The 14,174-nt window shown below is 38.1% G+C and overlaps 1 protein-coding gene across 8 annotated transcripts in view; it reads right to left on the bottom strand.

Annotated features, from left to right (window-relative positions):
- The window catches only part of ACAP2 (ArfGAP with coiled-coil, ankyrin repeat and PH domains 2), a 150,854-nt gene that overhangs the window by 14,699 nt on the left and 121,981 nt on the right, over window positions 1–14,174 (bottom strand). For all 8 annotated transcript variants that reach the window (XM_064269910.1, XM_064269642.1, XM_064269877.1 and 5 more), the window contains 5 exons: window positions 13,908–13,999; window positions 11,679–11,863; window positions 10,701–10,793; window positions 7,899–8,083; window positions 7,380–7,489 (listed from right to left, as the gene is read on the bottom strand). In XM_064269910.1, coding sequence (XP_064125980.1) covers window positions 7,380–7,489; window positions 7,899–8,083; window positions 10,701–10,793; window positions 11,679–11,863; window positions 13,908–13,999 — 665 coding nt within the window. The remainder of the gene's footprint in view (window positions 1–7,379; window positions 7,490–7,898; window positions 8,084–10,700; window positions 10,794–11,678; window positions 11,864–13,907; window positions 14,000–14,174) is intronic.

The raw sequence follows: 14,174 nt of genomic DNA, 5'->3' as shown, positions 1-14,174 counted from the left end.
AGGGAAACATGAGCCCAAGAGACAGAAAGGACCACATAAACCAGACAGTCCATCAGCCTGAGACCAGAAGAACTAGATGGTGCCCAGCTACCACCAATGACCACCCTGACAGGGAACACAACAGAGAGTCCCTGGCAGAGCAGGAGAAAAGTGGGGTGTAGAACTCAAATTCTAGACCAGACTTAATGGTCTGACTGAGACTGGAGGGACCCCAGAAGACATGGTCCCCGGACTCACTGTTACCCCAAAACTAAAACCATTCCCGAAGCAACCCTTCAGACAAAGATTAGACTGGACAATAAGATATAAAATGATACTTTGGAAGAGTGTGCTGCTTAGCTCAAGTAGATAACATGAGGCTAAGTGGGCAGCTCTTATCTGGAGGCAAGATGAGAAGGCAGAAAGGGGCAGGAGCTGGCTGAATGGACATGGGAACTACAGGGTGGAAAGGAGGCGTGTGCTATCACATTACAGGGAGAACAGCTAGGGTCACAAAACAACACATGTATAAATTTTTGTGTGAGAAACTAACTTGAACTGTAAACGTTCACGCAAAGGACAATAAAAAAAAAAAGCATTAAAAAACTAAAGTTTAGTTAGGGTTAAGGAAAGTAAAGGCGCAATTTTTTTTCCCACCAAAGAAAAAAAAAACTACAATGAGATACCATCTCACCCCAAAGTTACTGGCATGAATCAACCAAACAGAAAATAACAAATGTTAGAGAGACCGTGGGAAGACTGGAACTCTTACGCACTGCTGGTAGGAATGCAAAATGATACAAACAATTTGGAAAATGATATGGCGTTTCCTTAAAAAGCTAGAAACAGAAATACCACATGATCCAGCAATCCCACTCCTTGGAATATATCCTAGAGAAAAAAGAGCCATCACACAAATAGACATACGCACACCCTTGTTCACTGCAGCATTATTCACAATAGCAAAAAGATGGAAACAACCTAGGTGCCCATCAACAGATGAATGGATAAACTATGGACACCTACATTTAATGGAATATTATACAATGATAAAGATCAATGATGAATCTGTGAAACATCTCACAACATGGATGAATCTGGAGGGCAAAAGGACAAATACTATATGACACCACCATTACACGAACTCAGGAAAAGGTATACACACAGAAAGCAACAATCTTTGATGGTTACTAGGAAGAGGAAGGGTGTGGAGGGACAAACACTAAATAGACAATAACCAAAAATCAAACCTGTTGCCACTGAGTTGATTTTGACTCACAAGGACCCTATAGTGCAGAGTAGAACTGCCCCTATAAGGTTTCCAAAGAGTGGCTGGTAGATTCAGACTGCCAAGCTTTTGGTTAGCAGCCAAACTCTTAACCACTGTGCAATCAGAGCTCCAAATGACAATAGATGAATGGTAACTTTGGTGAAGGGTAAGGCAGTACACAATACTGGGGAAGTCAGCACAACTTGACCAAGTCATGTTGTCATGCAAGGTTCAGAGACACATCTAAACTCCCTGAAGGACAGAATTACTAGGCTGAGGGCTGGGGACCATGGTCTCAGGGGACATGTGGCTCAATTGGCATAACATAGTTTATAAAGAAAATGTTCTACACTCTACTTTGGTGAGTGGTGTCTGGGGTCTTAAAACTTTGTGAGCAGCCATCTAAGACACTCCACTGGTCCTACCCCATCTGGGGCAAGGGAGAATGAAGGAAACCAAAGACACAAGGGCAAGATTAGTCCAAAGACTAATGGACCATGACTACCACAGCCTCCACCAGACTGAGTCCAGCACAACTAGATGGTGCCCAGCTACCACCACCATGGACTGCTCTGCCAGGGATCACAATAGAAGGTACTGGACAGAGTTGGAGAAAAATGTAGAACAAAATTCTACCTTACAAAAAAAGACCAGACTTACTGGCCTGACAGAGACTGGTGAAACTTCAAGAGTATGGTCTCTGGACACCATTTTGGTTCAGTAATGAAGTAAGTCCTGAGGTTCACCCTTTAGCCAAAGACTAGACAGACCCGTAAAACAAAACAAGACTAAACAGGCACACCAACACAGGAGCAAGGACAAGAAGACAGGAGGGGACAGAAAAGCTGGTAATAGGGAACTCAAGATTGAGAGGGGAGAGTGTTGACATGTCATGGGTTGGTAACCAATGTCACAAAACAATGTGTACTAATTGTTTAGTGAGAAGTTAGTTTATTCTGTAAACCTTCATCTAAAGTACAACTGAAAAAAAAAGATCACTCAAGGTCATTATTTGGGAATCAGGGAAGTCAAGGCAATTTTAAATGTCAAAGTATATTAATGACAATGCATGAGCAAAGACAGGGAAGTTATCCTCCCGCTACACTCCACAAATACCATAGCAACTTAAAGAAACTGACAAAAATGGACAGAAGAAAAAAAAAATGTAAATGGAGTCTTTGAAGTGCCAAAGGAAGAATTAGGAGTGTTTACTTTATGAAAAAAAGGATGAATTAAATATCGTCGGTTTTAAGTATAGAAAAGTTTTTTTATGAGAAAGTTATTGATTGTATTAATAGAGGAAAAGAAAAAGTTATATTAAAAATATAAGATGCTGGGGATCAATCTATGGCAGCATGAGGAGCTCCACTGACCTGCTTCCCAGTGAAACTGGAGAAAATTATTCTTAAAAACAACTATTTAGAGCCTCCGTAAGAGAAGAAACTAGTCTACAGGGGTAACAGCCTACACGAGCTACAGCCTCATCTACTCTAAGACCAGAACTAGATGGTGCCTAGCTCTCACTACTGATCATTCTGATCAGGGCCAGAGTAGATGGACCCTGACAGAAGAGGAGAAAAAACATGGAACAGAACTCAAATTCGTAAAAAGTCTAGACTTACTGTACAAGTTGAGACTAGAGGACTCCCTGAGACTAGCGCTGTGAGATAGTCTTTAAACCTTGAACTGAAACTATCCCATGAGGTCACCTTTTAGTGAAATCACAGAGTAGCACACAAAATAAAGGATAGTACTCATAAGTACAGTGCTCTACTAAAAAACCAGCTATATGAGACCAAAAACTCACCTAAAGCAAAGATGAAAAGTTAAGGGGGCAGGGAAACCAGAGCATTGGAAACGGAATCACCAAAACGTAATTACAGGCAATGTTGACACATTGGGAATGAAAAATGTGACTAATGTCACAATAATTTTTGTACAGAAATTGTCAAATGAGAACCTAATGTATTATGTAAACTTTCACCAAAAACACACAAAAGAAATTATTAAAAGAAAAAAAAGAAACAAAGCCTCTGGAAATGGTCTTAAGGGCAAACAGCAAAAAAAGAAACACCTATTGAAGAAAAATCTATGAAAATTTTGTAAGAAAGGTGAGAGTCTGGAACTTTGACAAAGACTCGCTCCCTCCCTTCTTCCTCCTCCCTTCAGCTAAGCAAGGCAAAAAGTCCACTCCAAACTCCTACAACCAAGAACACAGGGCTCCCTCTTTCCCTAGCTCCCAGTTTTATCCCCAGGACAAAGCAGGACTTCTTCATTTCTCAACCTGCCCCCATCTGCCCCCTGCTGAGGTTAAGTCCTAGGTGAGTATGGTCAAGAGGCTGGGCTCCCTTCTTCTGCCCTACCCACACTCATGTAGCTGAGGCTCTCTCTTGGGCGTGGCACACGGAGAATACCGAAATAGCCCTTCCCAAGAGAGGACCTCAGGGTACTACTGAGCCCTCCACTGAGTGCTCAACTCCTAGAGCAAGGGACTCACTCAGGGAGAAGCTTTGCATTGTCCCTGTCCCCAGTTCCAGAGCCCCAGCTGAGAGATTTTGGCTGGAGGGAGAAACAGGCCATAAAACAAATAGCTTCTTATCTTTTCCCAGAAGAACTAAGTTAATTTGCAACTGAGATAGAGAAGTTTAAACCTAAGAGCATTCTTAAAAATAGTGGAGCTTGTGGTGAAGGGTATTGGGAGGAGATTCATAGATCTAATAAGGATACAGCCTAAACTGTAGGCCTGCTAGTTTGCAGGAGAGAACTAGAAAATAAGATAGCTTAGGAGGAGACCTACTGGGATCAGAACAAATATCAAATACTGACCTCAGAAACTATTCTGAAGAACACTACTGACTATATCCCTTTGTAGCCAAATTCATGCACCAGGCATTGTTTTAAACAACAGGGCAATTAGTGGAGCTTAACACCTTGGTGTGGTCATGGAAAGAATGAAGGCAAACATTATCAGTACCTCTGTCATTCCAGAGTGATTGTGGGTGTACGCAAAGCTGTACCCCCCTGAGGAACAACATGAGAGACTTAACATTGTGGGAGGGAAAAGAGACCTCAGTAAAATAATCCATCTTGTCATTAAACAAATAAGCAAATAATAAGTCCTGAAGGAAGTGGGGGATCAGTACCCAAGGTTGCTACAGTATATTATCTAAAATGTCTGGTTTACAACAACAACAAAATTACCAAGCATTCAAAGAAACAGAAGAGTATGACCCATACACCAGAAAAAAAGCAGACAACTGTCTGTGAGAATGGCCCAATGTTGAATTTAACAGGAAAAGACATAAAAGTAGCCATTATATGGTCTGACTGAGACTGGAAGGACCCCGGTGGTCATGGTCCCCAGACCTTCTGTTGCCCCAGGACAGGAACCATTCCCAAAGCCAACTCTTCAGACATGGATTGGACTGGACAATGGGTTGGAGAGGGATGCTGGTGAGAAGTGAGCTTCTTGGATCAGGTGGACACTTGAGACTATGTTGGCATCTCCTGCCTGGAGGGGAGATGAGAGGGTGGAGGGGGTTAGAAGCTGGCGAAAAGGACATGAAAAGAGAGAGTGGAGGGAGAGAGCAGGCTGTCTCATTAGGGGGAGAGTAACTGGGAGCGTGTAGCAAGGTGTATATGGGTTTTTGTGTGAGAGACTGACTTGATTTGTAAACTTTCACTTAAAGCACAATAGAAATTATTTTTTTAAAAAAGTAGCCATTATAAATATGTTCACAGAATTAAAAGCAGGGGTTAATTAAAGATGGTATGATGACAATGTCTCATCAAATAGTGACTATTAACAAAGAATAGTAATTTTTATAAAAAAGAACCAAATGGAAATTCTGAAGTTGAAAAGTACAATAACTGGAAAAAAAATTCATTACAGGGACTTAACGGTAGATTTCGACTGGCAGAAAAAAGAATTAGCAAACTTGAAAATAGGTAGAGATTATGCAAGCCACAGAACAGAGAGAAAAAAGAATGAAAAAAAGTGAACACAGACTCAGACATCATTAAATGCACCAAAATACACATAAAAGGAGTGCCAAGAGAGGGGGTGAGAGAAAGGAAAAGGGAACAATCGTCACATTCAAGAAGTTCGACAATAACCTACATATTCAAGAAGTTCAACAAACTCCAAGTAGGATAAACGCAAAGAGATCCACAAACAGACACCCAAAAAACCCACTGCTGTTGAGTCAATTCTGACTCATAGTAGCCCTACTGGACAGAGCAGAACTGCTCCACAGGGTTTCCAAGGAGCACCTGGTGGATTCGAACTGTCAAACTTTTGGTAAGCAGCCGTAGCACTTAACCACTATGCCACCAGCCTTTCCACAAACAGACAAATCACTGTATAAATGCTCAGTCAAGGATGGAAAAAACCTTAAGAGGAGCAAGAGAAAACTGACTTGTCACCTACAAAAGAATCCCAAAAAAGGTTAACAGCTAACTTCTCAGAGTAAACAATGGAAGCCAGAAGGCAACGGGATAACATATTAAAAGTGCTCAAAGGAAAAAAAGAACACCAACCAAGATTCCTATATTCAGCAAAGCTATCATTCAAAAATGAAGGCAAAATACTTACCCAGATAAACAAAAAATGAAAAAATTCATTGTTAACAGGACTAAAAAAAAACACAGATAAACAAAAAATGAAAAAATTCATTGTTAACAGGACTACCTCACAAGAAATACCAAAATATGGAAAGCAAGAACAGACAAAAATCCAACTATATCAACAGTATTAAATGTGAATGGATTAAATAATCCAATCAAAAGGCAGAAGTTATCAGACTGTATTGAAAAAACACGATCCAACTATATGTTATCTGCAAGAGATACACTGTAGATTCAAAGCCACAAATAAATTGAAAGTAAAAGGATGGAAAATGATGTATCATGTAAAGAGCTACCACAGGAAAGCTAAATAGCTATACTAATATCAGACAAAATAGACTTTAAAACAAAAAAAAGTTACTAAAGATAAAGGAGATTTTATAATGATAAAAAAGCCAACTCATCAGGAAGACGTAACTATTATAAACATATATGTACCCAATAACAAAGCACCAAAATACATAAAGCAAAAACTAGCAGAAATGAAGGAAGAAATAGACAATTAAACAATAACACTTGAAGACTTCAATACCCCCATTTTCAATGATAGCCAGAACTAGGTAGAAGATCAACAAGGAAATAGAAGACTTGAACAACACTATAAACCAACTAGACCTACTAGATATCTATAAAAGACTCCACCCAATATTCTTCTCAAGTACACAGAGAACATTCTCTGGGACAGACTATTTGCTAGGCCATAAAATAAACTTCAGTAAGTTAAAAAAAAAAAGTGCAAATAATATAAAGCATGTTCTCCAGCCACAAAGGAATAGAATTAGAAATCAATAACAGATAAAATTTTGAGAAATTCACAAATATGCGGAAATTAAGCACACTCCTAAATCATCAGCGAGTCAAAGAAGATAACAAAGAGAAATCAGAAAATACATTTAGATAAATGAAAATCAAGACAGAGCATACCAAACTTGATGCTGTATTAAAAAAACAATCAACTGTAACACAAGCTTTTCAAATAAGGCCAATATTTTTACTTCACCTATACCTTATAATACAGAGTCCATTTTCATGGCTTTATTGTTCTGTGAGTCTAAATATTGCTCCAGAAGCTACAATGTTAATAGAACAAACTACAAAGCTAGGTTAGAATATTACAAACTTTACCTACCCTATGTAAAACCTAAAAATTCCATAGTTACGGAATTCTCACATGTAAATAATTTATGTCCACAAGCATAAACACATACAAACAGTGACTGACAACGTCACCACAGTCTTAGTAACAGAGGAGGTCACAGTACTAAAACTGACCCATTTAAATGGCAAGTTAAGTTCAAAGTAAGCTTTGCAATTTTCCTACCTAGTAAGTTTTTTTTTCTGAATGAAATTTTTTTAAATTTCAAATTCCATCATGACACTATAAGTCATAGGACATCATCACTTTCCAAACTCTATCTAATGGCTTTAACCTGAGAAAAAGCAAAACATTTAAAGTAATTTCTTCAAATAAAAGCTACATAAATATTTGAGCAATATAGCTTACCCCGTGTGCCCTAAGACGGTGGCATGGTGCAGTGGTCCCCGCCCTTGTACATCTCTTTGGTTCACATTAGCACCATTCTGTAGGAGGAACTCGCATGTCACCAAAGAACCCTTCGAGAAAAAAAAAAAGATAATGATGTACAAAAAACAATATATTTCTTTTTTAAAATGGTTTTATTTACTTACTCAAATAGCCTTTCTATTTTATTCTCCAAAAAGAGAAAATACCCCACAAGCCCTACTTCTACCAGGGATTCAATTCGTCATTTGTGATCTACCAAGACACATCACTTTCATTATCAGAATTCTCTTCCATTAAAAAAAAAAAAATTGAGCTTAAATAATCAAATGTGATGCTCAGAAATCACCACTAACTGCACAGAGTCTTCTTCTATTTTGCAGCTCCACCTCTTAAAGCAAAATAACAATAACACTACTACTAAAGCCATGTTCAGAATGAATTATGATTTTTTAAAAAATATTTTACTATCACTGAAAACCTCAATGTACAAATTCATACCCCTAGTACGGCCTGAATAAGTGGTGTTGCTTGGTTTTCCTCCAAATTAGCCCAGTTCACATCTGCACCGTGAGCCAAAGCCTCAGCCATTTTAGGAAGATTTTTTTCATACGAAGCCCTATAAAGTTGAAGTCCTGGATTAAGATGTTTAGAATCAAGAAATGCAGAATCTTGCCTTTCTCCTTCTGAAAAGCAAGCACAAATACACCAATAAAAATGAGCTTCTTGCCTCGAGCACAGGCAGTGAACTACAACACAAAATTAGCCATGTGCTGGCAGAAGATAATAATGCGTAGAAGTAGGTCCGTAAGAAATACTTTTGTAACCATGATCAAAGCTAACACTTACATAGTATAGGCAGTGTTCTAAGTGCTTTTCATATATGAGCTCCCATTTGTCATAACAACACTATGGAGTAGGTACTATTATTAACCCCAGTTGATAGACCAGGACATTGATTCACAGAGAAGTAAAAGTGGTGACACAGCTGGTGAGTGGCAGAGCATGGATCCAGACCCTAGAAATGCGGCTTAGGAATGGAGAAATGTTTAACTGGAATGTGTTCCTCTCTCCTTACTACCACACGCACAAATATCTAGTTACCTTAAAAAAAATAAAAATAAAAAGTACATCTGATCTTTCCATCCCTTTACTTAGCTGCCTCTGTTAGCCTAGGATGGCACGCCGGGCCACGTGCCTTTTCAAGTACCAATTTCAATGCTGGAAAAAGCTATGTCCCCTTTTTTGAAAATACCCATTCTTTAAGACCAAGATTAATCATCATCTCTTTCTCTTCAAGTTTGTAACTCCACCTCTTGTCCTAGCAGTCACCAGTTTGTATTATAATTATCCACTGACATATGCCTTTTCTACGAGATTCAACTCCTTAAGGCAAGAACCATGTCTTATTCATAGTTGTATACTAATTGTTCAGTGCACGGTGAATGTTCTTCTACGTGTTGAACACCAACCTTTCTGTTCTTCATGCTATTCCAATTTTTGTACATAACAAAGCAAATTTTTTCACTAATGCCTTGTTTATAATACATTAGATCAAAACCCTCACAACTTTCTTCCTCACCATTCGCCTCATCCAAAAAAGACTTTTAACCCAGTCATTTGTTCAACATTCCCTCAGCATTTGCGTAACCTTTTGCAAATTCTAGTTACAAGTGAATAGGAGTTCCTGCGTAGAGCAAACGGTTAGGCGCTCAACTACTAGCGGAAAGGCTGGCAGTCCAAAGCCAGCCAGGGGCGCTTCAGAAGACAGGCCTGGTGATGATCCCTAAAGCTCACAGCCTTGAGAACTCCATGGAGCAGTTCTACTCTGTAACACACAGGGTTGCCACGAATCGGAAATGACTGGATGGCAACTAACGACAACAACAGTTGCAAGCGATGGAGTCCATTATATTAATTTGTAACTTTGTTTTCATTTTATTTTCCTCTTTGAATATTGCTCATAAAGCTATAGATCCAATACAGTAAGTATGTACGAAGTGTCAAAAAATGAGCTCTTAAATGTGTCATTACGTGAAAGCTGTAACATAAGAAATCACTAATTTATCATAAGGAGCTTATGGGAGTTTTTCACCCAGTGATCTTATATCTCACAGACTATTCAATCATTCCCCATGGGTCCCTGGGTGGCACAAACAATTAAGCGTTTGACTACCAGCTAAAAGGTTGGCAGTTCCAACCCACCCAGAGGTGCCTCGGAAGAAAAGCCTGGCAATCTGCCTATAAAAGGTCACAGCCTTGAAAACCCTATGGAGCAGTTCTGCTCTGCACACATGGGATTGCCAAGAATCAAAATCGATTCAATGACAACTAACAACAACAACCATTCCCCAACCTTTAATCTCTTATATAAAGACATAACTGGTATACCAGGCCTTCGGGGTTTTGCCAGTATTCAATGGGCAGGTTAATTACTCTGTATTAATTTAAAATTGTATATACTCCTATAAGCCTGAGCTTAAAACTAGACCAAACCTCACTTCTTTCTCAGGATGGTCTGATACCATCACAAATTGCAATATAAGCAGTTCAAGTAATTTGAACACTACCCTGAGTGTTCTTTGAGACCACAATCACTGAAATCACGGAAAGACTACAGGAATGAAGCATGGGTCAGAAGAAAAACCTAACAGGGAGGGAGTGGTTGCTTTCTTTCTCCTGGTAAGAAAAGATAACCACAAGATAAAATAGTGACCCTATGGGACAGGGTAGAACTGCACCATAGGGTTTCCAAGGAGCACCTGGTGGATTAGAACTGACCAACCCTTTGGTTAGCAGCCGCAGCACTTAACCACTACGCCACCAGGGTTTCCAATAGAATAAGAAGGATGATAATTTCATGTGGAATGGAAATTATCCTCAGCTATTGGCAGGGCACTTGTAGCACATATCATTAAGCTTGGAAGAACGGACAACTAGAAAAAGAACTTCCAAACATGAACAGAAGTACTGGCTTTCTCATTTAACAGTATTAAAAAACCTAAACCAAACCCAGTGCTATCAAGTCAATTCCGACTCATAGTGACCCCATAGCACAGAGTAGAACTGCCCCACAGAGTTTCCAAGGAGTACCTGGCGGATTCAAACTGCCGACCCTTTGGTTAGCAGCCATAACACTTAGCCACTACGCCACCAGGGTTTCCTTAACAGTATTACTCCTCCTTTAATATCTTCCGAAAGACTAACCACTCCCTTTAGAAACTATTTCATCAAGATCAGGCATTTATACATGTATTTTTCAGCAAACACTATCAGTTAACACTGAATTTCACCCAAACTCACCAGGCTCATACAAACTATTGGCTGACACCATGGAGGGTAAAGACTCTCTTCCATCATCAGAGCTTTGTTGGATTCCACTGTCATTACTTCTGACTGTTTTAAAGAAAAAATCAGCTAGTGATTAAAGTTCAAATCATTTAGAAAATAACATCCCACAAACAACAAGGTTTTAAAATGAGCTCTTATACATCAATGTAAGCTTGGCCACCACCAGTAGCATACATTTAATACAATTTTAATCCTTTTGAACACTTTGCTTATCAAGATATGAATCATCGCAAAGCCTGGAAATAAACATTTTCAGAGGTATAACACATCTCGTTACTTCATAATATGTCAGGGGTGGTAATAAGCTTAATTTACTGTATGACTGTAAGGATGTAACTCTGAGACAATGAGTAACATCTAGAGAAATGGCCACACCGCACAATGACCACTGGCACAGACTCGCAATGCTCCATAAGAGTAGTACTTACTACTACGCAGTTTTGAAGAAGTATCAAAGTAGGAGAAGAGTGAATCTAGCTCATCAGGACAGAACAGAGACTCCCGCCTGGCCTCGTCGCTATTAACAGCAACCACTGGGGACATGCAAGTTAGCAAAGCACAGAGCAGGCAGTAAGAAGGGAAAAGGGCAGGAGAAATCGTTATTGGGAAAATTTAAGAGGAAAAACTAGGAAGGAAAATAGGTAGTTAATCAGATACTTTGGGGTCTTTGGCATGGTAGATTTACACTTCCCATCTCCCCTTGCATTTTAAGCAGTATTATTCCTTAGAATACACATGTCAATTAGCGTGGCACTAGTTAAACTTAACTTTTCTGAAGACACAGAAATCCAGTATTTCCTTAAAATATACAGAAGGAAACAGATTTTTAGCATTAAAGAAAAAACCTAAACTGGCTATCAATCCAGAGAACATAAAAGAGATTTTCGACTTAAGAAAATATTTATATACACAATAAGTAAGCTGTACTACCTGAACTCTGGGCAGCTACTCTGACTTGGTCACCTGGCCCAGGTTTAGAAATGCTCAGTCTCTTTTCTTCACAACTTTTGGAGACAGTCTTCTCTTCCTGCTCAGGAGGTGATGCTGATATAGCGTATTTATCCACAAATTTCCTCTCCACATATTTTGCTCTGATATATGCCTCTTTTTCCTGTCTGGTACACACAAAAAGGTCATGATATACTGCTTAATCCATCAGCATGACTAAGATGGAAAAGAACCATGCTATGCTGAATTTTTTCAAAGTCACTAAAGGTAATATTAGTTAAAACTGAATTTGTGGTATTATGCAACATGTTTTGCTTCCAAATATTTAATCAACTATTATTTCACGTTCAAAGGAAATACAAATAACAACATAATTGAAAAATCACAAGGATTAACATGGTACCTTTTTATTCTCTTATTTCCTGTGCTCATTCTTTTATATACATACCCCTTCATGCTTTTTACAGAATGAAAAACATTGCCACAAAGACTATAAAAATTCCTAGAAATTTACTTTCATTTTTACTCAAAGACAAAATGTCATATACTAAAATACCATTATTAATAGCCATCATTTTTCATAAGACAACATTCTGAACTTTTCATTTACGATATAATCATAAAATGTCAAATATGTTCTATATGTTTTCTTATTTGTATCTTTTTAAAATGCTTAGATCTTTGGCTAAAATGGAAGCGTATTTCAAGCTCTTGAAATAACTCAAACAGCCATTCTTTAGCAAATAAATAAGAATCTGATTCAACTGATATTGCCTTAGATAGCAGTAACTTTAAAATAGTATTGTTTCTACAGAAAGATTCAGTCAAACATAAAATCCCGACACAGGCTTATGGTAAACAAAACTAAACTAAATAGTCATAAATAGTCATAAAGGCTAAAATCAACAAAATATAAGTATGTACCTTGAAGGCACTGACTTTTACCCACTTCCCTTATATATCTATATAGATATAGATATATAGATATATAGATATATAGATATATATGGTTTTGGTTTGGTGGCACAGTGGTTAAGTGCTCAGCTGCTAACCAAAATGTCAGCAATTAGAACCAACCAGCCACTCCTCAGGAGAAAGATGTGGCAGTCTGCTTCTGTAAAGATTTATAGCCTTGGAAACCCTATGGGGCAGTTAAATTCTGTACTATAGGATCAATATGAGATGGTATATATGTATATTATATTTTAAAAATTAATGAAATCTTTTCCTAAGTGTGTGTTTAAATCTTCTACTCTGTCCCATAGGATCACTGAGTTGGTATACACACATATATATATATATATATATATAAAATGAACTAAATCCGTTCCTAAGTGTGTGTTTACATCTTCTACTCTGTCCTATAGGATTGCTAAGAGTTGGTATGTGTATGTGTGTGTGTATAGACACACACACATACACACAAAACAAGTGAGAGCCATTCCTAAGTGTGCACTTAAGTCTTTAAGTCAGATTTGGAGGAAGTCAGAGCAGGTGCACATGTTCTTAGCCTGACTAGGGCGTAAAAGCAGCACATGCAGCAAGTGAAGGTGACCGTGACGAACAATCTGTTGCCAGTGCGGGTTGGTTCAGTTGCATCAAAGTGAGGACAAATTTACTAATATTAAAGCGCAAGTATGAGCTGTCCGGAAGTTGGACATTCAGGACCCAGGGACTTACTGTATACATATATTTGTAAGCACAATTTCAAATGCAGTAAATCAAGTACTCTCGACCAGAAGCTACCCTTTTTTTCTTTGATTCTTCAACATCATAATGCCATGAACGAAGTATGCGACTAACAAATATTTGCTGAACTAAGTCAAACAATGTAAAATTATTCATTGTACGTAGCAGAGACTTGATCCTTGGGAGACATTAATGAACAGATTATCTCTTTTTAAAGGCCTTCTACCTGCTTCTAACAGAACTTCGTTCCACTTTAATTGCTAAGAGTATTTACATGTCTATGTAGAGCCTTAATTTTTAAGATTTTCTCTCCTCTGGAGACTATAATTGATGATCTGTACAATAAAACATAACTAATTAATATACGAAGAAAGAGTTATCCACATTTGAATAGAAGCAGAAATGATCATTTCTAGATACTCACTCTTCCATCTCAATGTATCAATTATAATGATATAAAATCATAGCTACATTCCTGATTAGAAAAAGAAAGGTAACACACTAAGACAACTGAGATAGTACCTTTGTCCTGGTTGTGGTTTCTTTATTCCCATTTTTTCCACTTTAGCTTCATAAACTCGGTTTATAACATCGTTCCCCAATTCACACATAAGCTGTTTGGCAGAAAAATAGAAAAATTAGCCATACATTTCTAAAAACATCCTAAAAGTTCTTAATCCTCGAAACAAGTACAGCTAACTAATTCTTCATGCATATTATGCAACTTCTAATTTCACAAAGAAATTTAAAATTAAAATGAGGTACGGACTGAGAGCAAAATTATCGTTT

The sequence above is a fragment of the Loxodonta africana genome, chromosome 1 (genome assembly GCF_030014295.1).
Source record: "Loxodonta africana isolate mLoxAfr1 chromosome 1, mLoxAfr1.hap2, whole genome shotgun sequence".
Lineage (NCBI taxonomy): Eukaryota > Metazoa > Chordata > Mammalia > Proboscidea > Elephantidae > Loxodonta > Loxodonta africana.
This window is presented reverse-complemented; position numbering and strand designations above follow the sequence as displayed.